Source organism: Salmo salar, chromosome 05, assembly GCF_965601325.2.
Source record: "Salmo salar chromosome 05, fSalSal1, whole genome shotgun sequence".
In the NCBI taxonomy this organism is placed as follows: domain Eukaryota; kingdom Metazoa; phylum Chordata; class Actinopteri; order Salmoniformes; family Salmonidae; genus Salmo; species Salmo salar.
This window is the reverse complement of record NC_138295.1, coordinates 73,947,304-73,972,500: the sequence shown is the minus strand read 5'-3', so window position 1 is coordinate 73,972,500 and position 25,197 is coordinate 73,947,304. Positions and strand designations below refer to the sequence as shown.

At 43.6% G+C, this 25,197-nt stretch overlaps 4 protein-coding genes across 9 annotated transcripts; 2 read left to right on the top strand and 2 right to left on the bottom strand.

Annotated features, from left to right (window-relative positions):
• Positions 1-1,836: 1,836 nt before the first annotated feature.
• On the bottom strand, positions 1,837-5,104 carry LOC145879564 (ubiquitin-like protein ATG12). Of its 2 annotated transcripts, none has more exons than XM_082975534.1 (4): positions 4,948-5,104; positions 4,065-4,201; positions 2,820-2,882; positions 1,837-2,054 (listed from the first exon to the last, which is right to left on the bottom strand). In XM_082975534.1, exons 1-4 carry the CDS (start codon positions 5,048-5,050, stop codon positions 1,995-1,997), a joined length of 363 nt encoding a protein of 120 aa, XP_082831660.1. In that variant the 5' UTR covers positions 5,051-5,104; the 3' UTR covers positions 1,837-1,994. The 2 variants fall into 2 exon arrangements, with proteins under 2 accessions (XP_082831660.1, XP_082831661.1); XM_082975535.1 differs by having other exon boundaries at positions 4,907-5,062.
• LOC106605821 (isochorismatase domain-containing protein 2) lies at positions 4,898-7,311 on the top strand. Of its 2 annotated transcripts, none has more exons than XM_082975533.1 (7): positions 4,898-4,919; positions 5,434-5,531; positions 5,946-6,070; positions 6,216-6,428; positions 6,605-6,675; positions 6,817-6,934; positions 7,150-7,311. In XM_082975533.1, coding segments are annotated over exons 2-7 (594 nt in total). In that variant the 5' UTR covers positions 4,898-4,919; positions 5,434-5,530; the 3' UTR covers positions 7,216-7,311. The 2 variants fall into 2 exon arrangements, with proteins under 2 accessions (XP_082831659.1, XP_014057258.3); XM_014201783.3 differs by lacking the exon at positions 4,898-4,919 and adding an exon at positions 5,129-5,267.
• Positions 7,312-7,960: 649 nt separating this feature from the next.
• Positions 7,961-12,586, top strand: LOC145879563 (forkhead box protein J2-like). Of its 4 annotated transcripts, none has more exons than XM_082975531.1 (9): positions 7,961-8,258; positions 8,479-8,896; positions 9,007-9,081; positions 9,280-9,855; positions 9,961-10,564; positions 10,778-10,822; positions 10,973-11,074; positions 11,209-11,556; positions 12,050-12,586. In XM_082975531.1, the coding sequence occupies exons 2-9, from the start codon at positions 8,573-8,575 to the stop codon at positions 12,151-12,153; spliced, it is 2,178 nt and encodes a 725-aa protein (XP_082831657.1). In that variant the 5' UTR covers positions 7,961-8,258; positions 8,479-8,572; the 3' UTR covers positions 12,154-12,586. The 4 variants fall into 4 exon arrangements, with proteins under 4 accessions (XP_082831657.1, XP_082831655.1, XP_082831656.1 ...); XM_082975529.1 differs by having other exon boundaries at positions 10,682-10,822; XM_082975530.1 differs by having other exon boundaries at positions 7,982-8,258; positions 8,482-8,896; positions 10,682-10,822.
• Positions 12,587-12,677: 91 nt separating this feature from the next.
• On the bottom strand, positions 12,678-17,015 carry LOC145879560 (uncharacterized). The gene is made up of 5 exons (XM_082975523.1): positions 16,674-17,015; positions 15,774-16,068; positions 15,083-15,238; positions 14,616-14,849; positions 12,678-14,511 (listed from the first exon to the last, which is right to left on the bottom strand). The coding sequence occupies exons 1-5, from the start codon at positions 16,716-16,718 to the stop codon at positions 14,054-14,056; spliced, it is 1,188 nt and encodes a 395-aa protein (XP_082831649.1). The 5' UTR covers positions 16,719-17,015; the 3' UTR covers positions 12,678-14,053.
• Between the last annotated feature and the right edge of the window lie 8,182 nt (positions 17,016-25,197).

Below are 25,197 nucleotides of genomic sequence, written 5' to 3'. Positions count from 1 at the left end.
TACAGACTTGATACAAATACTATCAGATCCAGCCGTAAAACGTGTCATCAAATGGAGAGATATTATTGGAATACATCTTGCTTTGGCGTACAAGTGTTTTCCGTATGATCACATCTTAGGGCAGATACAGTATATCTTACTCATAGTAATACTCAGGGTTAAAGGGTCGTACAGGTCCAAGAGCTCACAGTGTGTTTTCACCCCGTTATTAACTTTATACTTCCTGATTAAGAGGTTCTGGCCTGAATCATTTTTTCTGGTAATCCATGTTAATCTGCTCTAATCTGTTTGTGTTAGGTGTGTTAGAGTGTGAAACCCACTCTGGCTCTCTCTCCTGGTCTCCCTCTCTCACACTGTTCGTGATCCCTGAAATGTTAACACAGGACAGATTAACCAGTTAGTATGACTGCCGATCACTGTAATATGACTAGAATCTTCAAGTCAGTCTCAGTGGGAAGTATGGGTGCTGAGTGTACTGCAGGACTCCCTGAAAAATCATAATAAAAAAAAAGTTTAATAATATAGTACTAGTTTTACTAGTTCTGTATTAGCGGACTGATATAGCCGCCAGTAACGTGGGCAAAAACCTGCACCCCCAAACTACTTCCCGCGGCTATGTCCGGTGAAAAATGTTTCAGATTTGCAGGTATTGTTTACATAGGCCATTATATTCAAGTTTAATACCCAACACATTCTGTAGCAGTCAATAAACTGAAATCCATTGGCATAACAAATGGGCAATGAATCAACAATAAAAATGCTAAACACAAAATGACCTACTGTATGTTAAAAACCCAGTGCCATTTCACTATACCTGCATTTCGCTACAGGCACAATAACATCTTCTAAAAATGTGTATGCGACCAATAAAATGTGATTTTCCCTATAATCCTCAGTTACCAACAGCAACATTCTCTTTGTCATTTCAGTTGCAATTTTTGTATTTTTTAAAGGAAGGACTGGACAGTACAAGATATATAAACAACCATACAGAGCACATGAGGAAGTACATCATTCTTTTCTCCATGCCAAACTCTTAACAGCTTATTCAGTTCTAGGAACTACTAATTCTTAGCCTGAAATTTGGCACCAAATCGAAACTGCATCGTTGCCTCACTACAGAAGAAACAGAAGTCTATTTTTCTCCATCACTACAATGCAATCTTTCTACTGCTGTCTTTTGCTGACATTTATTTTCCTCCATCACAATCTTTCCTTCCTATCCTCTTTCGTATTTTTCCTCAGTCCTCTCCGATATGCTGAGACATTCATGTTGACCAAGCAATAACTTTGCACATATTGTTTGGTATTTTTGTCATCCCTGGTTTAACCCAAGTACTCTGCACTACTCCTCTCTCTAATACCCCTTTGTCAGAATGAGCAGTTGTGACCCTTACCTCTCCAGCCGGATGCTCCTCTCTCTCTCTTTATCCTTTCCCACTCTCTCTCATGCTCCAGGACGAGTGTGAGTCCCCCGCCACACTCCTCCTTTTTCTGTCTTTCTTGGGAATTTGTGTCACAGACCCATCCCGAATCCATGTAATCCCTCTAAGTCCATCTGTTACTGTACTTTCTCCCATATCAGTCTCCCTCCCTCCCTCCATATTACCCCCCCTCCTTTCTTGACTAACCCCAACTCAACTTTCACCCACTCTTGGCACCATCCCATGTCATGTCATTACAGTGTTTGTGTTTGAATTGTTGCACTCATCATAATTTGTGTGGGGTTATATTTAGTGTAAGTATCCTAGCCGGACAGGTTATGCCCCCTGTGCAAAGCCAAATCCTGACATTTTCCTATTAATGTCTATAATTGTCTGGAGACAACACAGGGGACAGAGTGGGTTTACTTTATATAGTCACAATGTATTTACATTGGGTTATGTACAGCAAAACAAACAAGAAATTAGCAATGACAACATTGGTTTAGGCAAGGAAGGAGTATAAACAATATTGTGTGTGTATGCGTTTGAACTGAAAAGGGCTAAAAACTGTTAACCCCAGGCTTGAGATTTACAATAATGTAGAACAAGCTTCCCATCGCTGCCAAAACACTGAAAAACAGAGAGAGGGTAAGAGTTACTCTTTTAGAAGAATAGGAAAGGGAGCACAAAACATCAGCTGAAGTATTTAGTGGGTATTTAATAGGGACGGTCAAGGCCATGGGTCAAGATGGGGTCAAGTGGACACCAATACCCTGACCCTTAGACCAGGAGAACTGTGCCTGATAAACCTTTAGCCTTTACCCCAGTGTTAACAGGTCTGAAGAGAATTAGATAGTAAGTCATATGTGATGCTGGCTCCATCATACAGGCTTGCAATGAGCATAGTGGAGCTTCTGCCAAACATCTATACAGTTCCTTCTGATCTGTAAACACTGAAGGGGTAGCCTTGGGCTAGAGGATATTTTGTAACCAAATTCTCAGAATCACCTCACATCTTTTCTCACACAGTCATGTTTATGCTATTACAGATACCTTAATGCATACTTTAAAAATTATATTATGAGCTAAACATAAAAATAAAATACATTTTCCTTGTTACTAGCCTCTCATTGGCTAATAGATAGCATCAGCAATCCAGGGTTTATATACATCCTTGGTGAGTACTCCAGGCCTGTATTGACATAACACATACAGTAGTGTACTGGCCCCAGGGAACAGTAGTCACTGTGAAGATAAGAACAGCTACATCTCACAGGGAACTGCTCACTTAGACCTCCCTCCGGTGGTCAACTAACTTACCACAGGACAAATAAATAACAGAAAAACTGCATTTCCCAAAGCCTCCAGAAATGATTTCAAATGAAAAGTACTCACTTCAAACAGGACTCCTACTTCCTGATCAGGCGAGGGAGAGAATGACTGGTTGACGTAAATGAACTGTGAGGAGTGAGAGATTTTTTTTATTGTTTATTATCCATTTCACTTGCCAATAAAGGCCATTGTGTGTGTGTGTGTGTGTGTGTGTGTGTGTGTGTGTGTGTGTGTGTGTGTGTGTGTGTGTGTGTGTGTGTGTGTGAGAGAGAGAGTGAGCAATGAGAGTTTAGAATCATTGAACAAGCTGACGCACTACAGTCCCAGATGAAAGGCCACAGTGGGTGCATATCAAGGGGCCAGGATGCTTTCTCCAGTTCATACCTCAGTCACAGACAGAAGGGGTAGTCCAGACATGTCACAGGGGCTATAAAGCTGAAGCATCCGTTAAGAACGGTCAAACAGGGAAATGGTTCCAATCATTTTTCCACCATTCATTTCTCATAGGGGATTTTAGAAACACTTAAATGAAGGGCTGCGTTTCATGTACGCTTACCCTGGCATGACGCTTTGATAACCATGTCAATATCTCTGAGACAAGGTTACTTTTATCAATATATTCACCTCCATTTATTCTCAGATTCGAATATGCTAATTAGCATCAAAGTAGGCACCCTGCAAGACTTCAAATCCCTGCACGCTCCTGCATGTCATCTCTAGCTGGCACCTTCGCTAACATGTACATTTTAAGAAATGTTGCCAATTTATTAATTACAACATTTAGCTAACATTAGATGGTAAGAATCTCTGGATTAACTTTTGCCTCAATTCAGCATTTGTAGTTCTTTATAATAGCCCCATTAGCAGATAATTAGCATTTCATTTGTTGGGGGTAAATATAGGCGAATATATTGATAAAAGTCACCTTGTCCGAGAGAACTTTACACGGTTATCAAAACATCACACCAGAGTAAGCCTACACAAAACACAGCCTTTATTTTAAGAGTTTCTAAAATCCCCTATGGGAAAAATGAATGGTGGAAAAACAATTGGAACCATTTCCCTGTTTGACCGCTAGGTTTTATGGGTATAATGACTCATACCTTGATACTCTATAGGATTGTGCTAGGCTTTATTTGCTCCCACTGTAAAACGACACAGATGAACCATCATAGGTTAGTTCTAAATATATCTTTCCCTCATTGGTGCATATACCAGAGGTATACCAGAGGTATATGCACCACTTCCTCTAGAGTTAGGGAAGGAGACAAGAGACAACTATTGAGAAGCACACACACAATAACTCACCAGCTGTTCATTGGCCTCCATCTTGAGGAATCGAGAGATGAACTGAGAGAGTGATTGCACTGTCCTCCCTTTCTCTACCGACCATTTCTTTGTCTTCATGATGGGGGTGTCTCCTACTGCCTTCAACAACACATCAACTAGGGAGAGAAGGGAGAATGAGAGGGAGACAGAATACATGTATATTTTGCATAGCATAACAATAGACTGCTAGATTAAAGTTAATGCCCTGATCTGTGTTATCAAATCAAATTTTATTGGTCACATACACATGGTTAGCAGATGTTATTGCGAGTGTAGCGAAATGCTTGTGCTTCTGGATGGGCAATGACAGAGCGGCATAGGCAAGATGCAATAGATATTATAAAATACAGTATATACATATGAGATGAGTGATGCAAGATATGTAAACATAATTAAAGTGGCGTTATTAAAGCGACTAGTGATCGATGTATTAGCTACATAACCTAATTTTGCAACCTAAACTATCATAGGTTTCCAGCTATGTTATAGTCAGCTGGAAAAATAGGTAGATCTTGGACTGTGAAATCATTATAGCCATGACACAGGCCGTAACGTCTGAACATTGATTTTGGCATGTTTGATGCAGTAACAAATAAAAAAAATGTCTCAGCCTTAAAAAAAAAAATGTGTATGAGGTAAACAGTTTGAAATGTAAGCTAAACGTTAACCATTCACCCAGCGCCCGCCCTACTTAAAATGTATGGACATTCCTGACCATCGATTCGCTGTTTACAAAATTGTTCAATTATATTGACTGAGACAACGGTCAATCGACCTCTTCCGGGTCACGTTGCTTGTAAACAGAAAGCACGATATCTTACTGTAAATGTAACTGTGAGTCAAACAGTCGCTCATAATTTACTTTTTTTCTTCTCGTCTGCCGTCCCCGAGTCTTCCGTAGGCTGTTGTGGGGTTGAAAGCTCATCTTTTTGCGTTTCTGTAGGAGACTCTGCGTTGTCAGACATCCTCAGCAGTCCTAATCATGAGTGTGTGCACTAGATTCTGACGCGCACTCGTTATGGGGAAAACGCTGCATGCTATTGGCCGAAACCAATGTCAATGCTTAATGCATCTCATTCGATTGGTGTATTGGATGTTGGGGCGTTTTAGTGTAATTTGTGAACAGTCGTCGTAGTAGAAAGTTGATCTCGTGGTTTTTCCATCTATTCGTGAATTGTTGAGGTGTGCAGTGCATGAAATTATCCCTGTCTTTGTTTAGCCAATATATTTTACAGCTTGATCTAGCAATCAATGTCTAATTCTATGACAGTCTCGGTATTTTATTTCACATGCTGAATGTTGGTTGTGTACTGTATGTGTAACCTTATTTACTCTAAAATGTTTCTAGATTTTGCTAATAAGGAGGGGGCGTCAACTTTCCGGCAGCTGTAGAAAGTTGAACCTTCAAGTTCAACCATTCCACACGTCGAACCCCCACTATCAACAGTACGTTTGATCCTTTAGCCTTTACCAACTTAATGCTTATTTACTGTCTTTTGATAGGCATTCCTGGACATGCATTCCGTTAAAATTGACATGCATTGAAAACAGTACAGTGAAGTATCAAAATCTGCAATATCTATGTGTACAAGGTTGACATACGAATTCCCTATGACCATGCCCACTGTATACATACAAGTACAGCATGACATTGAAATAATTACATGCATTGAATCCCCTTGTTGTCTCCTCTGTGTCTTGAGTTGAATAAACACATGTTGAGAGTTGAGAACATGATTTTGCTGTCACAAATGTTTTCTGTCACAGTCCTCTGAATCGGATCCATTGAGCACCCTTTTGATGTAGTACTTCTAGTCTATTCTATTCTCTCCATTTTCTCACTACATATTGCTCTCTCAGTGGCAGGGATTGGCAGACTGTCAACAAAAGGCTCAGTACTCTTACTGTGTGACATGCAGGAGAAGTTCAGACCCAACATCTTCCAGTTCACCAACATCGTAAGCAACGCAGCCAGACTGCTACAGGTACACACACACACACACACACACACACACACACACACACACACACACACACACACTCATATTCATACAGCTCATTACAAGTTAAAGTTTGTTGCCACCCACATAGCAGCCAATACAAATTCAATGTGTCTCCCCCCCACCCCAGGCAGCCCGTGTTCTGGGCATCCCCCCCATAGTGACAGAGCAGTACCCTAAAGGCCTGGGTCCCACGGTGCCTGAGCTGGGGGCTGGAGACTTGACAGCCCACGCCAAGACCAAGTTCACCATGATGATAGAGCCAGTGGAGAAGGAGCTCAAAGCCCTTGGAGACCCCAAGATAGCCATCCTCTGTGGGATAGAGACACAGGCCTGCATCGCGGTGAGACCACAGGGTCAGATATGACTGGAATTGGTCCCTAAGCTCAGATCTGTGATCAGTTTTTCTCTACCCTAGCTGAATCTGGAGCCTTGGGAACAAGCCTTGGGAACAAGTTCATAATTAATTGAGTTTACTGTAAATAGGGCTCATCTATCTGTTCTTCTCCCACTAATTAGTGCACGACCTTTGACCTGCTGGAGAAGGGTATGGAGGTCCATATCGTGGCTGATGCCGTCTCGTCCAGAAGGTACTACTGTGTTCCCTACTATTTCTCTTCAATATGACAATACTGTTTTTCTTCAATAACATAATATGATGCTCACATTTTCACTGGTTAAACATTTCTGATGCTGAGAAATTCTTTTCCCTTCTCTATTTCTATCTCCAGTCAGACAGACCGGTTGTTTGCCCTGTCCCGGTTGAGGCAGAGTGGAGCCTTCCTGACCACCACAGAGGCCGTCCTACTACAGCTAGTGCAAGATGCCAAACACCCCAACTTTAGAGAGGTACTGTACCATGTGACCTCCACCTTTCAGAATACACACACCGCCTATTGTCTTATCAGTTAGTGTTGTGATTACACAATGCCACTCAGCCTGTTACATGGTAATTACATAGGTTATTTCACAAGTCGTTACTCTTGTATAAGCCTATGTAATGTAAATAGTATCCAGCAGTGGATGAATCTGGAATGTTCATGTGATCATGTTTACTTCCACAGATCCAGAAGCTGTTGGTCCAGCCGTCCCCCGACACAGCCCTGCTAGCCTTCTTCAGCTCTCTGTAGAGAAGACAAGCTCCTTCCTGTTGTCTGTGAATGCATCTGAAACACTGTGTGAACACAAGTACGGAAATAAACCCATGCTGCTGTTTTCCATGCTGACTGCTGAATGTTGATCATCTTTGAAATGGGGGGGATGGAGAAGGGAGCGTATATAGGAGCCCTTTGATGACATCATATTACTGTTGTGAGTTTTGCTTTGCTCTGTGTATGCTGGTAGGCTTACATCTTTCCTACTCCAAATCACATTTTATTTGTCACTTGCTTGGTAAAGAACAGGTGTAGACCAACAGTGAAATGGTTTCTTAAGGGCCCTTCCCAACAATGCAGAGAGAAAAAAAATAGAAATAGTAGAACAATAATAACAAAAGGTAATAATACATAATGAGTAATAATAACTTGGCTATATACACAGGGTACCAGTACTGATCGATGGTGCATCGGTACTGTTTGCCGTACGGTAGCAGAGAGAACAGTCTGACTTCGGAGGCTGGAGTCTTTGACCATATTTAGGGCTTTCCTCTGACACTTCCACTCCACCTTCTACAGTCCACAGGGGAGAGATGAGACAGAGGACTAGGTAAAAGTTCATAAATGATCCTATAGACACTGAAATATGGTCACTTTTGTATTTTCACTCTTACCCCACGGAATGAAGGTATGGTAATCTAATCCTAGAACTGTGGCAACTTCCTCAAGCAGACAAGGGTTGTAGACAACCCTTCAGAGGAGGAGGAACAGAATCTGTGATGTCACAGAGGGGGAGGAGTGGATGACCTCATTCAGGGGCAGACTGAAAGGGAGGGGAAGAAAGAGTGAGAAAAAGGAAGCAGTCTGCTATAGATTTTTTTTCTCCACACTGAAACTTTCAAAAAGAGAAAAGACGATAAGAGACCCGGTGAGGATCAACCGATTGGGAATGAGAGCGAGAGATAAAGAAATAGGGAGGAATAACACTAACCTGACACTGAGTGTACTGCACAACTGATGAGAACATCAAATATTACGTGTTTGAGGCCTTGAGGCCTTCATTGACCAAGGAGGGAGAGGTAAGTCAATCACTCTTACTCGTAACTAAACAGAAAACTATGAACAAACACTTGAAGTCAGTCTCTATTGTGAGTGTTATAGTTCCATTGAAACACAACATGTGAAATGTAAACAACACCATCTAAAACTGCAGTGCTGATGACAGTAGTGCATTACTGTGGTGAGTCTTACTGTAATGTTGTTCTATAGAACTGTTGTTATACATGTTATATTCTACAGCAGGTGGGCACTTCTGGTCCTGGAGGGTTGCAGTGTGTGCAGGCTTTTATTCCAACCCTCAGAGCCCTGACAGAGAGAGAGAGAGAGAGAGAGCATGTCTTCTAACTTGGACTCCAGTCTAACCAGCATAGACTGGCTCCCCCAGCTGGGAATCAGCTCACTGCGATCAGGAAGAGAGAGAGGAGGAGAAGAGGGGGAGAGAAAGAAAGAGAGAGGGAGGGAGAGAAGTGATCTTCCTCCACCCATCCCTGCCCCCTTTCCTTCCTCTGGATCCAAAGCCAAGCCCCCTCACAGCTATGCCACCCTCATTGCCATGGCAATAGGCACAGCCCCCGGGAGGAAGTTGAGTTTGAATGACATCTACATGTGGATCAGTGACATGTTCCCCTATTACAACAGATCTGGCAGGGGATGGAAGGTGCAGTAATCAGAAATACTCCAAACACTCCATGTGCAAACTGTCCAAAGTCGATTATCCGAAATGATAGTGTTACTGCAATACATGTTCATGCTGATTTTGCCTCCCAGAACTCCATCCGCCATAACCTGTCCCTCAATAAATGCTTCCGGAAGGTTCCTCGACCCCAAAGTGACCCTGGGAAGGTGAGTCATTCTAAAAACATTCCAGTGGCCAGTGCACTCAGTGATCCACTGTTTTCTGTGAAATATGATACATAGGCTAGAAATAGATAAAAGTATCATATTTCAAAATCTACTGAATATATTACAGTTTCATACTTTTTGGTACTTTTGTAGTAATACTTATAAATTGTGAGAACCCTCCACCTCTTGTGTTTCCAGGGTTCCTATTGGATGATGGACGGCCCCTCAGAGCCCAATCCGCTGAGAGGAACCAAGCGTCCGTATCCAGCTGAAGAGGAGGAGGGGTCCATCCAGGTCCCCAATGTCTCAGTGATGCAGGCAGAGAAACAGCATTCACCACAGACAGACCATTATAGGCCTTTAGCATCTCCACAGACAGACCATTATACGCCTTTAGCATCTCCACAGACAGACCATTATACGCCTTTAGCATCGCCACAGACAGACCATTATACGCCTTTAGCATCTCCACAGACAGACCATTATAGGCCTTTAGCATCTCCACAGACAGACCATTATACGCCTTTAGCATCTCCACAGACAGACCATTATAGGCCTTTAGCATCTCCACAGACAGACCATTATAGGCCTTTAGCATCTCCACAGACAGACCATTATAGGCCTTTAGCATCTCCACAGACAGACCATTATACGCCTTTAGCATCTCCACAGACAGACCATTATACGCCTTTAGCATCTCCACAGACAGACTATTATACGCCTTTAGCATCTCCACAGGAACCTAGTCAACAACTATCCCCCCCACCATGCAAGGTAGAGTAAGTTCAGTCCCAACAAATGTATCCAGTAGATTGATAAAGATCATGGGTTTTACAACCAAATAACAAGCTGTTGTTGTCTATCACCTTGGTTCCACAGCAACGGCCACCCTATATGCAGTCCCCTGTCTCCTCTCTCCCTGTCCCCCATGAGACTGTCACCCCATCTACTACCTCTGCTACTCTCCCTTCTCTTTCTGTCCCTTACTCTCTCCCCTCTCTTTCTGTCCCTTACTCTCTCCCCTCTCTTTCTGTCCCTCACTCTCTCCCCTCTCTTTCTGTCCCTCACTCTCTCCCCTCTCTTTCTGTCCCTCACTCTCTCCCCTCTCTTTCTGTCCCTCACTCTCTCCCCTCTCTTTCTGTCCCTCACTCTCTCCCCTCTCTTTCTGTCCCTCACTCTCTCCCCTCTCTTTCTGTCCCTCACTCTCTCCCCTCTCTTTCTGTCACTCATTCTCTCCCCTCTCTTTCTACCTCTCACTCTACTGTCTCCTCTTCTGTCTCCTCTCAAACTCTCCCTTCTTCTGTTCCCGCTCTCTCTGTTCCCTCTCTTTCTGTCCCATCTCTTTCTGTTGCCCCCACCTACGCCTCGTCTCACTCCTGTGATCCCCTTCTCCGTTTCTCCTTCTCTGATCTGAACCTGCCAGACCTCTACACCTCCTTCCAGTCCCTCTGCAGAAGCGTCAGGGAGAGAGTGGCCTCGCAATGTACGTTCTCTCTCACTTTCTAAATGACTGTTTTTTATACATATCTGTATGTGCTGTCAGAGAATCTGTGTATGTGAATGTTTAACTCTCTCTCTCTCTCTCTCTCTCTCTCTGTAGCGGACGTGGGTCCCTTATTTGTGTTGACCAATGACAGTACCCCACTGCACACCCCAACCCTCCCCCCTTTCTCCCCTCACATTGTACCCTCTGTAGCGCCCGGGCCTCCTCCTGAGGCAGACAGACTGTCTCACAGCAGTGGTGATTATAACAACTCAACACCTGAACACCTTAGCACTTCAAAAACCTATTCATCTGTGGCTGTAGGCTTGTCACTGCACTGTGTGAATATGATACAGTAACTAACTCTTTGACAACCTATACCACCTCTCTCTCTGTTTGTCTCTGCAGTGGTGCCAGCAGACTGGTTCAGTACTACAGACACTCTGAAGGAGAGCTTTAGGGTCGCCAGCAGTCTGGACTGGGCCAACATTGACCTCACTAGCCACCCAGGTCACTTAACAAACTACATGATAATTATAGATCAATGCTACCCATTGTTTCTATTGACAAGAATAGTTATCACATTGACAATCTTCCTCTTTCTCCCTGCTATTTGTTTTTTCCCCCCTCCCTCTATCCTCCAGACCTCCTGGAGAGCATGCGCCAGGCCGAGCTCTGTGATTGGGCGCTGGAGCCGACGCTCTTCACTTCGCTCTGTGATTCGTTGAACCGTTTCTTCACTCAGAAGGGCCTAATTGGCTCGTCCTCCGGTAACAACTCCCCATTGGCCCACGGTGCCCCTCAATCTCTGCTCCTCCCACCCCTTACTCACAACACCCCCACCCTGGCCAGCCTGACCCACCCCTCTCCCCTGGCCTACCCCCCGCCTACCCCTTCCAGCAGTGGGCAGCCTCCCAGGAGGCCCCTCCACCCCCAAACTCAGGGTGTACAGAGGCCCCACCTGACCCAACCTGGAGCTCCTCAGACCAATGGTGAGACCTCAGCCACGGTCACAAGACACTTTTCTAAACTATTGACAGGATTTTAGCTCTACAACTTCCAGGACACAGTAGTGGTGTTTTGGCAAGCGTTTTCATTGCAAAGCCTTTTTACAAAAAGTTATATTTAGTACCAGTGTAAAGCTTTGATTTGCTCAATGGTGCATGTTGGGATTATTTAGTCAAATATACTATCACTCTGATGTAATCAAATGGCTTCCTCTCCTTACCTTCATTGGCCTCATTACCACTAATGTAACAGGGAAAGAGCTGGGTTGGGTTGGTAAGGTGGAAAGTCCACCCCAGTCACATCATGATGTCACATAGTGAAGGAGAAGAGGAAACAGGAAGTGATAATAGGGAAGTGAATATTAAACTGCTTTGAAAGGGACTTGAGTTGCACTCCTTGTAATAGTTTGAGGTCTGTGCAGTAGTTTCCTAGTCAACAGTGCTTATGATAGTATCTTTTCTCCACTCTCTCACACAGCTGGGGTCCAACTTCAACCTAAACCCCGTCCCCCTATGAAACATCTCCATAACAACAGCGAGGAGATCCAAGATGACTTTGACTGGGACTCTCTGATCGCCTGACAGAGTGGATTCTGTTTGCCCCACGATTCCATTCAGGAAGTCTACTGGATCAGTGCTGCCCGCTGGCACAGATCTAGGATCAGCTTACTCTCCCCAAAACAAACCTGTACCACTGGGAGGAAACATGCAAAACTGAACATAGATCAATATCTAGGGGAAACTTCCTCCTACTCCAAGGGGGCTCCCACACAAAACACTACACCCTATGTTCAGCTGCCTCACCACACACTACTCTTCACAGTGAGGATGGTCATTGGTACATTATGATTGAATGCAGTATTGCTATAGTGAAATGGTTGAAAGTTTTTTGGTTCCTACTTATTTTCTGCAATTGTATCCCTATCTGGAAGTCTTCACAGAAGCTTCTGGACATGCATATATCCTCCAACTGACAGAGGAGACTTCATATGTTAATAAAATACTAGAAAATTAATCCTTGTCCCAGTTTTTCCATCCAACAGCATTGGCACATCAAACACACAGCACACCGGACAGACAGATTTAGGAAACATACCCTTTGTGGATTTGTTTTATTTCTTTATTTTTTTTTCCATTTTACTTTTCAAATGTGAATGTTCACAGTTAACACCACACAAAATGTGACCTTTCCCAATAAAAGAGATCTTTTAGTTGATATAAAATAACAATCAATTCATCAAACCAAATGAAAAGAAACAGCAAGGAGCAAGTCATCAAAGTCCCCTGTTGTTTCACTTCTTTCATTCATTGAATTAAGTCTTTTTAAAAGAAGCATCTGTAGCTCTCCCCCCGTAGGAGCGAGAGACAGAAAGGAAAGGAGGGTCCAGTCATGTCGAGAGACACCTGCAGACTAGGCATCCTGTATGAAAGAGTGAGAAAGACTAATGCTTCTGATTAATACAAAACATTTGTGAAATAAAATTGGCTGAAAAATGTGACCCTTATAATACCTCATTTAAAATCCCAACATTACATAGCATTGATACAAGTGACAATTTTTAAAAACAAAAATAATAGATTTGTATCTTGCCTTCTGAGTCACTGAAAAAGAAGCGAGGACGCAGGATGAATGGAGACAGACACATTCACTCACACTCCTCTTCCACACAACACATTTACAAAACACATCCCATCTCTCCTCAACCAACTCAATAGATGCCTTCTTTTGATTTCCATGACAATCAGTAAGAAAAAATAAGCATTTGATTTAATGGCATAATTGCGTAATTTTTCCCCTTGTTTATTCATTCCCAGGAGCGGAAAAAAAGATCAATAAATTATATTAAACATTAAATAAAAAATAGAACAGCTATTGAATGATTTGACTATATTGTGGCTGAAATGTTAATGCCAGCTTTTTCAGTCCCAATCTTGTTCAGGAGTTTTTTTTAAATAAAATCCTCCTTCAATCCTCCTCTTTTCATGTCAGTGATCCTCCTATCATTCTCTTCTACAGACAAAGAGGAAGAGGCAGGTACAGGAATTTGTTTGTGTTTCAGTTTGTTAGTGGCCATGTCCCCATCTCTGTCAGTGCAATAATACAATATTATATCAGAGTGACATTACTGATGAAGCCTAACTCTCAAACACCCACCTTTATTTCAGAAAGGACTGAAAGAAACCAAAACGCATTAAAACTAAATAAAAATAAATAAACCTCTATTTCCCTCCCGCTACATCCCACTGAAATGAAAGGAACCAAAATATTTTTGTTGTTGAAATTCATCTGAGCTAGGAGAAAAATACATGTAAATGCTTCTGAAAGAAAATAACAAATTCAGATGTTCTTTTTTCTTCTTTAAATATAGAGATGAACACGTTTCTATTTGGAAACAGAAATAGTTTGTGTTGAAGGAGGATCGCTCTGGGGGGGCGGGGCAGGGCCTGGATTGGGTGTTGAAGAGGGAGTGCCGAAACGTCCTCAAAGAAGAAAGGGATTGGTGCTGGCGCCCGTCACTCCAGCCCCTCCCACTGATCCCCCGGCTCCCATCACTCCAGCTGCCCCCGTAGACCCCCCAAAATTCAGCTGTGGGGGCAGGGCCCCTCCGGGCCCCATGAAGTGAGAGGACCCAGGAGGACCCATGGGCGAGAGCCCGCCGTAGGGGGACATTCCCATAGGGCTCTGCATCATGCCCATCCCCAGGCCTGGTGCTCCCATACCCATAGACCCCAAGCCCATGCCAGGGTATGCCATGGGGTTGGGTGGTACAGGGCTGGTGCGGAGGCCGCTGAGGCCCAGTGTGGAGGGCTGTGGGGAGATGGAGGACATGGGAGCGGCCGCGCCAAACGGGTTGGAGGTGGGGGGTGGCGTTGGGGAAACCCCCCTGCTAGAGATTGTGCTGCCCGGGGTGACTGCCATGCCAGGGGCTGAAGACGAGGCTGGAGAGGAGAGAATACTTCAAATCAATGTACTTTCATTTATTACAAACACAAAGTGCTTAAAAATGTGTGTGTATGTGTTCATGTGTGTGTGTTATCAGTACCTGTGGTCTGGAGGAAGGGGTTGTGTGTTGAAGAGGAGATTGATGGAGGAGGAGGTTGTTTAGGTTTGGGTTTAGAAGACACCAGGGAGTCCAGGTCCACCAGCGATGCGTTGGGCCCCAGGAACGACTCGGGGGTCTTACGGACAGGAAGTGAAGAGCACAGAGATGTGAGGTCAAAGGGCACCGGAGAACCCGCACTGTCACCCGTTAACTGACCTCGCAGTTCTGGGTGTCCTACAGAGAGGGAGGAAGGGAAGGCGAGAGAGCGAGAGGGAGGGAAGGAGAGAGCGAGAGCGAACATGGAGTACTGTATTTATAGTGACTAACCAGATTAGACACCACAGCATTATACCATTATTACTGAGGGAGGATGGAATGCAAGACAACTGTGTTTGTGGGGGGGCGTCAATGAGTATCTCATCCACATGTCCTTGCCATTATGTGTCAGTGTGTGTGTGTGGCTGTACCTGTGCCATTAGTGTGTTTGGCGGAGTCACTCCATGGGTCAGAGGTGATGGGGTCAACCCCGTCCCCAGCCCAGGGGTCTATTGGCCCCCCAAAAGAGGAGGTGGTGGAGAGGGGCACAGAGGGGCCCCAGGGGTCGACACTGGGGGGGGTCACAGCTATGGGGGAGGGAGACAGGCAGGGGTTTGGCTCACATACAACACCAAGGTCGGGGTCAATACCATTTCATGTCAGTCAATTCAAAAGATGAATTGGAATTCCCATTTATGATTTCAAAAGTGCCATTTATTTCCAATGAGGATTGTTCATCTCTTGAACTGAACAGGAACCTAACACCATACAATATACAGGGAACAAGGAGCTGGGCTGGATCCCAATTGTCCAATATGGCTTCCTTTCCCCATTTTCTCTCATTTATCTGTACTGATATGGAAGAGCTGGACAGACAGTCTTTTCACTTGAAAGGAGGTAAGAACTGACAGAGATCTTTATTGAAACCAGAGATACCCCTGACTGAGATATGGAGGGTCACATTCTAAATGATCTAAACATGCTGGCCATTTGAAGAGTATTGGAAAATAGACCAAATGTATTGATGTCCAGAGTGTGGAGGTAGGGGTGTGGGACAAGGAGACGGAATGAGGGTAACGGGTGTAGACGAGGCGAGGGGAGTAAAGGTCAGAGGTCACTAACCTGAGGGTCCCCAGGGGTCAACAGAGTTGACTCTTGAGGAGGCCGTCTCTCCCCAGGGGTCTGGCGGGGGGGCTATCGTTGGAGGGGCCGTCCCTCCACTAGCCCATGGGTCTACGCTGGGGGGTGAGGCGGGCGATGAGGCGCCCCAAGGCTCTGCAGGGGCCAGGCCCCAGGGGCCAGAGGCAGAGGGGGCTGGGAGGGGGACTGTGGGAGGGGGTGAGGGGCCGGCAGAGCCCCCAGAGGCAGCAGCAGGAGCCCCCCAGGGGTCCACAGCACTCAACTCCATTAACGCACTCTGGGAGAGGATAATACACAGGTTATAACACACTGATGTTGAACAGACACCAAGAGTCAATGAGCTCAAGTCTGTCTCTCACACACACACACACACAACATGAAAATCACAGAGCATAGTCAGTTAACATACACACTAAACAAATGTTGACACACAGGCCACACACACAGTTGCCTTGATAAAAGCAGAGGATGAAAGAAGGGATAGATCAACTAGTACCGGGACGGGAGAGAGCGAGGGGTGTTTCTTGTTTCTCAACCTGTGGTCTGGGGACCAGCACCGGTCTGTTGATGTTGCTGACCAGTCAGTCAGATAATTGGCAAACTCTTTCAGTTCTTAAGCACATCTTTAATTCAAAAAGGTTCCTCTAGGAAATATCATAGCTTACAGTTAGTTACCTGATAGGGTTCAGAAACCCTTCTGGTGTCGGCCTACACTACCTTAGCTTTCACTTTTCTCCACAGAATGCACAGGTGAGAGACACAACTACAGCAGGTAACACCAGGAGAGAGAAAGAGGAACTGAGTGGTATTGTCTAAAGAGTGTGTGTAGCCCCCATCCATCCCTCCCCTATGGCTGGCGTACACACACGTCACCAAACACACCTCCTCTGGCTTGGCCTTCTCCATCCTGCTCTCCTCGATGGCCATCTGCAGTCTCAGGTCGTCCCCCCTGCGCAGCCTCTCCTCCTGCCAATCACATACAGCTGTGACGTCATCACCTGCGACTAGCGCTCGGGCAGGCCAGCCGATAGGCACAGATCTAGGATCAGCTTACTACCTCCAAATTGTAGCCAAAGCCATTTGGGGAGAAAATGCTAAACTGACATTAGATCAGTGTCTAGGGAGCAACTTCATTTCACTCCCCCAGGAAGCACTATCTGACCGTGATGCAAAGCTCCAGGAGAGATGCTGCCTTTAGTGGCTGCTCTCAGATCAGCTCTCCTCAACCCACCTTAGGGAACTCTCTGTGTGTGGAGATGTGATGATAAACAGGCTGGACAGAACCATCATGATGAATGGATAAGATGATTACATTAACCCAGATAGCAAGAGGTGGAGATACAGGGAGTACACAGTGGAATGTATTATTTAATAAGTACCAATAGTTAACATGTTAGGGCTAGGGGGCAGTATTGACACGGCTGGATAAAAAAACATACCCGATTTAATCTGGTTACCACTCCTACCCAGTAACTAGAATATGCATATACTTATTACATATGGATAGAAAACACCCTAAATTTTCTAAAACTGTTTTAATGGTGTCTGTGAGTATAACAGAACTCATTTGGCAGGCAAAACCCTGAGACATTTTCTGACAGGAAGTGGATACCTGATGTGTTGTATTACCTTTAAACCTATCCCATTGAAAAACACAGGGGCTGAGGAATATTTTGGCACTTCCTATTGCTTCCACTAGATGTCACCAGCCTTTACAAAGTGTTTTGAGTCTTCTGGAGGGAGATCTGACCGAACAAGAGCCATGGAACGATGATGGCCCATTAGACACCTGGCGCGCGAGTTCATGTTGGGTACCCTCGTTCCAATACGTTATAAAAGAGTATGCATTCGTCCACCTTGAATATTATTCATGTTCTGGTTAAAAAAGGCCCTAATGATTTATGCTATACAACGTTTGACATGTTTGAACGAACGTAAATATATTTTTTCCCCTCGTTCATGACGAGAAGTCCGGCTGGCTTAGATCATGTGCTAACAAGACGGAGATTTTTGGACATAAATGATGAGCTTTTTTGAACAAAACTACATTCGTTATGGACCTGTGATACCTGGAAGTGACATCTGATGAAGAGAATCAAAGGTAATGGATTATTTACATAGTATTTTCGATTTTAGATCTCCCCAACATGACGTCTAGTCTGTATCGCAACGCGTATTTTTCTGGGCGCAGTGCTCAGATTATTGCAAAGTGTGATTTCCCAGTAAGGTTATTTTTAAATCTGGCAAGTTGATTGCGTTCAAGAGATGTAAATCTATAATTCTTTAAATGACAATATAATATTTTACCAATGTTTTCTAATTTTAATTATTTAATTTGTGACGCTGACTTGACTGCCGGTTATTGGAGGGAAACGATTTCCTCAACATCAATGCCATAGTAAAACGCTGTTTTTGGATATAAATATGAACTTGATAGAACTAAAAATGCATGCATTGTCTAACATAATGTCCTAGGAGTGTCATCTGATGGAGATTGTAAAAGGTTAGTGCATCATTTTAGCTGGTTTTATGGTTTTGGTGACCCTGTCTTTGAATTGACAAAACATTACACACAACTCTTGTAAATGTACTGTCCTAACATACTCTAAATTTATGCTTTCGCCGTAAAACCTTTTGAAATCGTAAAACGTGGTTAGATTAAGGAGATGTTTATCTTTCAAAGGGTGTAAAATAGTTGTATGTTTGAAAAATTTGAATTTTGACATTTATTTGGATTCAAATTTGCCGCTCTTGAAATGCACCTGCTGTTGATGGAGTGCACCACGGGTGGCACGCTAGCGTCCCACCTAGCCCATAGAGGTTAAGAGAAGTCAAGACAGAAGTAAGGGAGGAGAGGAAGAGGAGTTGGAGAGGGAGGAAGCAGAGGAGGAGGAGGAGAATGAGGTGAGATAGCCTTGAAAGAAGTGCTGAGGAAAGGAAGAAGAGGACAATGGGAAACAGAAGAATAAAAAAAAGGAGGTGTGAGGGTGGAAAAGTGGTCGGAGAGGAAGAGATAAAAGAAAGAGGACGAGCGAACCTTGATCTCGGCCTCTGAGAAGTTGTGGACAATGTTCTTCACTTGTCGCCGTAGCGATGAGGTCGACATGGCAACCGTCTGGCTGTCGGGTTCCACAGAAAATCTGACCGACACAGAGAAAGAGAGGGGTTGTAAAACAGTTAATACAACACAAAACAAATAGCAGCCAGGGCAAAGTGTACAGTGAGTTAATACAGAGAGAGAGGAGAGTAGCTGAACTCTGAGGAGAAAAAGAAAAGCAGCAACACAGAGAGCGACATTGAGAGAGAGAGCGACATCGAGAGAGAGAGAGAGCGACATCGAGAGAGCGACATCGAGAGAGAGAGCGACATCGAGAGAGAGAGCGACATTGAGAGAGAGAGAGCGACATCGAGAGAGAGAGCGACATCGAGAGAGAGAGCGACATCGAGAGAGAGAGCGACATCGAGAGAGAGAGCGACATCGAGAGAGAGAGCGACATCGAGAGAGCGAAAGAGAGCGACATCGAGAGAGACAAAGAGAGCGACATCGAGATCGAGATCAAGTCAAGAGATCGAGACATCGAGAGAGAGAGCTGGTCCTTGGGCTGAGTTCACAAACCTGTTCTACTAACACACTGAAGCCTCAGGACGAGAACATCCAATCAATCAGAATAAACCAAATTACAACACAGTCAAAACAAAACTACATTGCTTATTGGGAAACACAAGCACAAACACAAAGCAAAATGCAGTGCTATCTGGCCCTAAATCGACAGTACACTACGGCTAAATATTTGACCATGGTTACTGATCAAAACCTTAGAAAAACCTTGACAAAGTACAGGCTCAGTGAGCACAGCCTTGCCATTGAGAAGGGTAGACACAGGAAAACCTGGCTCCCTGTAGAGGAAAGGCTGTGCAACCACTGCACAACAGCAGAACCTGAGACAGAGCTGCATTTCCTTACAAAATGTGAAAAATATAAAACAATGAGTGTCATTTCCCCAAATTTGATATCCTTATTCAAGGTTTCAAAGACCTCTCTGATGAGAGTAGGCTACCTGTCCTGTTGGGGGAGGACGCAGAGAGCTGTGGGTTGGCAGCGCACTACATTGCTGCCTGCCATAAGATGAGGGACAGTATCTGACAGACCAATCAACATGTCCTCTACCATATGCTTATTGTTATTGTTCAATGTATGGTTATTTAGACCCTTGGTTATTGTTGTTACTGTTGTCCCGTTGACAATTTTGATTCTCATCATTTTCATATTGTAAATATCCAAAATAAGCTTTGGCAATATGTACATTGTTACGTCATGCCAATAAAGCAAATTGAATTGAGAGAGAGAGACCGAGAGATAGAGAGAGAGAGACACCGAGAGAGAGAGAGATCGCGAGAGGGACACAGAGACAGACATCGAGAGAGATGTCGCACTACTGACCATATATACACACACACACACACACACACACACACACACACACACACCTTACACACACTAATTAATAAACACGTCCATCATAAAAAAGATGGCAAAATCTTTGCTTGTTTTATTGACTTTAAAAAAGCATTTGATTCTATTTGGCACAAAGGGATATTCTACAAAATTCTCCAAAGAACAGACTTCCTTTCACAATGTCAAGGTGTGAGACAAGGCTGCAGTTTGAGTCCAAATCTTTTCAACATTTATATCAATGAATTAGCAGACATGTTGGACCATTCTTCAGCCCCAGGACTCACACTACTTGACACAGAGGTGAAATACCTGCTATATGCTGATGACTTGGTACTACTATCACCAACCAAAGAAGGTCTTCAACAGAACATTAATATTCTAGAGCAATATTGCCATAATTGGGCCCTGGCAGTAAATTTCCAAAAGACGAAAATCAGGATTTCCTCCCCAAAAAACAGATGTCAGAAACACTAATATAAATTCACCCTGAACAACACCATCATTGAACACACTAAAAATTACACCTACCTTGGTCTGACCATATCTGCATCGGGAAACTTTAATATGGCAGTGAATGCACTCAAAGAAAAAGCCTGCAGAGCAATGTATGGAATAAAAAAGAAATTATTCAATATCAACATCACAATTAGAATTCGGGCCAAAATATTTGACAGTGTAATCCTACCAATAGCTCTTTACGGAAGTGAGGTTTGGGGGCCACTCAATAAACTGGACTTTAAAATGTGGGACAAACATCCAATTGAAGCCCTACATGCAGAATTCTGTCGGAAAATCCTACAAGTCCAGAGAAATACACCAACTAATGCATGTAGGGCAGAATTGGGCCGCTTTCCAGTAATAATGAAAATACAGAAAAGATCATTAAGATTTTGGCTACATCTAAATTCAAGTCCAAATTCAAGTCTGCAATTTAAAGCACTCCAAACCCAAGAGCTGAGCCCAGAAACGAGCCCTCTCAGTCAGCTGGTGTTGGACCTCACCCACCAAGCTGACACCAGCACTGCTTCAAAAGAAAGAATTCAAATAAACAAAATCATGAACCAATCAAAGGACTCATATTTACAACATTGGAAAAACGAAACAAAATCCCAAAGCCGACTATATTGCTATCTGACCCTAAACAGAATATGAATTGGCTGATTATCTCTACTCTGTCAGAGATACGAAGCAGAGACAGATCCTTACCAAGTACAGGCTGAGTGACCACCGATTGGCAATAGAAACCGGCAGACATAAAAAGACATGGCTACCCAAAGAGGAGCGTGTATGTGGTCACTGCACGACAGGGGAGGTAGAGACAGAGATGCACTTTCTCCTTTACTGTGATATATATTCTGCACCAAGAGATTCATTAGTCACAGAAATGACTACATTTATTCAAAATTTGAACTTATTAAACCCAGAGGAAAAACTAAAAATACTCATGGGCGAAGGAGCAATGGCTCCTCTTGCAGCCAAATATGTATTTGCCTGCCATAGCCTGAGGGACTCTGAATAATAACATCTGCATAGTAAGCAGTAACTTACTTATTATTACTATTATTGTTATTACTATTATTATTGTTGTTTATCATTCCAAATAGTAGTGGTATGGGTAGTAATGGTAATGATAACAGTTTAGTGATGGTGGCGGTAGTAGTAGTGGTAATGATGATAGTAGTTGTAGTACTGATGTAATGGTGAAGATGACCGTTATTTAGTTATAAGTTAGTTATAGATTCATTTTCCATATTTAGATTTTTATATTTATTACATTCTACTATTTTACTGTTATTATTTTTAATTTTGTATTATTATTTACTGCCATTTTATATTATTGTATTACAATGTATATTGTATACATTGTTGCTTTGGCAATATTAAACACAATGTTTTTCATTCCAATAAAGCAGCTTGAATTAGAATTTGAGAGACAGACACCGAGAGAGAGACAGACACCAAGAGAGAGAGAGAGAGAGAGAGACAGACACCGAGAGAGAGAGCGAGAGAGACAGACACCGAGAGAGAGACACCGAGAGAGAGAGAGAGACACACCGAGAGAGAGAGAGACACCGAGAGAGAGAGAGAGAGAGAGACAGACACCGAGCGAGACAGACACCGAGAGAGAGAGAGAGAGAGAGCGAGACAGACACCGAGAGAGAGAGCGAGAGAGACAGACACCGAGAGAGAGAGCGAGAGAGAGAGACACCGAGAGAGACAGACACCGAGAGAGACAGACACCGAGAGAGAGAGAGCGAGAGAGAGACAGACACCGAGAGAGAGAGAGAGAGAGAGAGACAGACACCGAGAGAGACACCGAGAGAGAGACAGACACCGAGAGAGACAGACACCGAGAGAGAGAGAGACAGACACCGAGAGAGAGAGAGACAGACACCGAGAGAGAGACAGACACCGAGAGAGAGAGAGAGAGAGAGACAGACACCGAGAGAGAGACCGAGACAGACACCGAGAGAGAGACCGAGACAGAGACCGAGAGAGAGACCGAGAGACCGAGAGAGAGACCGAGAGACCGAGAGAGAGACCGAGAGAGAGAGAGACGCCGAGAGAGAGAGAGACACCGAGAGAGAGAGAGACACCGAGAGAGAGAGAGACACCGAGAGAGAGAGAGACCGAGAGAGAGAGAGAGAGACCGAGAGAGAGAGAGAGAGACCGAGAGAGAGAGAGAGAGACCGAGAGAGAGAGAGAGAGACCGAGAGAGAGAGAGAGAGACCGAGAGAGAGAGAGAGAGACCGAGAGAGAGAGAGAGAGACCGAGAGAGAGAGAGAGAGAGAGACCGAGAGAGAGAGAGAGAGAGAGACCGAGAGAGAGAGAGAGAGACCGAGAGAGAGAGAGAGACCGAGAGAGAGAGAGAGAGACCGAGAGAGAGAGAGAGAGACCGAGAGAGAGAGAGAGAGACCGAGAGAGAGAGAGAGACCGAGAGAGAGAGAGAGACCGAGAGAGAGAGAGAGACCGAGAGAGAGACAGACACCGAGAGAGAGACAGACACCGAGAGAGAGACAGACACCGAGAGAGAGACAGACACCGAGAGAGAGACAGACACCGAGAGAGAGACAGACACCGAGAGAGACAGACACCGAGAGAGACAGACACCGAGAGAGACAGACACCGAGAGAGACAGACACCGAGAGAGACAGACACCGAGAGAGACAGACACCGAGAGACAGAGAGAGAGAAAGAGACATCAAGATGAATAGGCAAACATTGCGTGCAAGAGAAAAACAAAACCAGCAATCAAATTTAGTGGACATAGTGCTCCTTTGTGCTGCCTTTCAAATTCAAATTCAAGCTGCTTTATTGGCATGAAAAACATTGTGTTAATATTGCCAAAGCAACAATGTATACAATATACATTGTAATACAATTATAAACAATAACAAATAATAATATAAAATGGCAGTAAATAATACAAAATTAAAAATAATAACAATAAAATAGTAATAAAATAATAGTAAAATAGTAGAATGTAATAAATATAAAAATCTAAATATGGAAAATGAATCTATAACTAACTTCTAACTAAATAACGGTCATCTTCACCATTACATCAGTACTACAACTACTATCATCATTACCACTACTACTACCGCCACCATCACTAAACTGTTATCATTACCATTACTACTACCACCACCATCACTAAACTGTTATCATTACCATTACTACCCATACCACTACTATTTGGAATGATAAACAACAATAATAATAGTAATAACAATAATAGTAATAATAAGTAAGTTACTGCTTACTATGCAGATGTTATTATTCAGAGTCCCTCAGGCTATGGCAGGCAAATACATATTTGGCTGCAAGAGGAGCCATTGCTCCTTCGCCCATGAGTATTTTTAGTTTTTCCTCTGGGTTTAATAAGTTCAAATTTGGAATAAATGTAGTCATTTCTGTGACTAATGAATCTCTTTGTGAGGAATATTTATCACAGTAAAGGAGAAAGTGCATCTTTGTCTCTACCTCCCCTGTCGTGCAGTGACCACATACACGCTCCTCTTTGGGTAGCCATGTCTTTTTATGTCTGCCGGGTTTCTATTGCCAATCGGTGGTCACTCAGCCTGTACTTGGTAAGGATCGGTCTCTGCTTCGTATCTCTGACAGAGTAGAGATAATCAGCCAATTCATATTCTGTTTAGGGTCAGATAGCAATATAGTCGGCTTTGGGATTTTGTTTCGTTTTTCCAATGTTGTAAATATGAGTCCTTTGATTGGTTAATGATTTTGTTTATTTGAATTCTTTCTTTTGAAGCAGTGCTGGTGTCAGCTTGGTGGGTGAGGTCCAACACCAGCTGACTGAGAGTGCTCGTTTCTGGGCTCAGCTCTTGGGTTTGGAGTGCTTTAAATTGCAGACTTGAATTTGGACTTGAATTTAGATGTAGCCAAAATCTTAATGATCTTTTCTGTATTTTCATTATTACTGGAAAGCGGCCCAATTCTGCCCTACATGCATTAGTTGGTGTATTTCTCTGGACTTGTAAGATTTTCCGACAGAATTCTGCATGTAGGGCTTCAATTGGATGTTTGTCCCACATTTTAAAGTCCAGTTTATTGAGTGGCCCCCAAACCTCACTTCCGTAAAGAGCTATTGGTAGGATTACACTGTCAAATATTTTGGTCCAAATTCTAATTGGGATGTTGATTTTGAATAATTTCATTTTTATTGCATACAATGCTCTGCGGGCTTTTTCTTTGAGTGTATTCACTGCCATATTAAAGTTTCCCAATGCAGATATGGTCAGACCAAGGTAGGTGTAATTTTTAGTGTGTTAAATGATGGTGTTGTTCAGGGTGAATTTATATTTGTGTTTCTGACATCTGGTTTTCTTTTGGAAAATCGTGATTTTGTTTTTTTGGAAATTTACTGCCAGGGCCCAATTATGGCAATATTGCTCTAGAATATTAATGTTCTGTTGAAGACCTTCT

What these genes read in the sequence shown, in the direction of transcription:
- LOC145879564 (XM_082975534.1), bottom strand. Translation starts at nt 5,050, where the DNA reads ATGTCTGACAACGCAGAGTCTCCTACAGAAACGCAAAAAGATGAGCTT. An exon ending in GGCAGACGAGAAGAAAAAAA is followed by an intron (nt 4,202 to 4,947) that starts GTAAATTATGAG and finishes TTCTCTCCCTAG; the next exon opens with TTGATGTGTTGTTGAAGGCA. An exon ending in TGGAGGCCAATGAACAGCTG is followed by an intron (nt 2,883 to 4,064) that starts GTGAGTTATTGT and finishes CACTCCTCACAG; the next exon opens with TTCATTTACGTCAACCAGTC.
- LOC106605821 (XM_082975533.1), top strand. An exon ending in ACGCAGCCAGACTGCTACAG is followed by an intron (nt 6,071 to 6,215) that starts GTACACACACAC and finishes CCCCCACCCCAG; the next exon opens with GCAGCCCGTGTTCTGGGCAT. An exon ending in AACACCCCAACTTTAGAGAG is followed by an intron (nt 6,935 to 7,149) that starts GTACTGTACCAT and finishes TTACTTCCACAG; the next exon opens with ATCCAGAAGCTGTTGGTCCA.
- LOC145879563 (XM_082975529.1), top strand. Translation starts at nt 8,573, where the DNA reads ATGTCTTCTAACTTGGACTCCAGTCTAACCAGCATAGACTGGCTCCCC. An exon ending in GATCTGGCAGGGGATGGAAG is followed by an intron (nt 8,897 to 9,006) that starts GTGCAGTAATCA and finishes TTTGCCTCCCAG; the next exon opens with AACTCCATCCGCCATAACCT. An exon ending in CAGACTGTCTCACAGCAGTG is followed by an intron (nt 10,823 to 10,972) that starts GTGATTATAACA and finishes TTGTCTCTGCAG; the next exon opens with TGGTGCCAGCAGACTGGTTC.
- LOC145879560 (XM_082975523.1), bottom strand. Translation starts at nt 16,718, where the DNA reads ATGGCCATCGAGGAGAGCAGGATGGAGAAGGCCAAGCCAGAGGAG. An exon ending in AGAAGGCCAAGCCAGAGGAG is followed by an intron (nt 16,069 to 16,673) that starts GTGTGTTTGGTG and finishes ATCCTCTCCCAG; the next exon opens with AGTGCGTTAATGGAGTTGAG. An exon ending in TGACCCCTGGGGACCCTCAG is followed by an intron (nt 15,239 to 15,773) that starts GTTAGTGACCTC and finishes CCTCCCCCATAG; the next exon opens with CTGTGACCCCCCCCAGTGTC.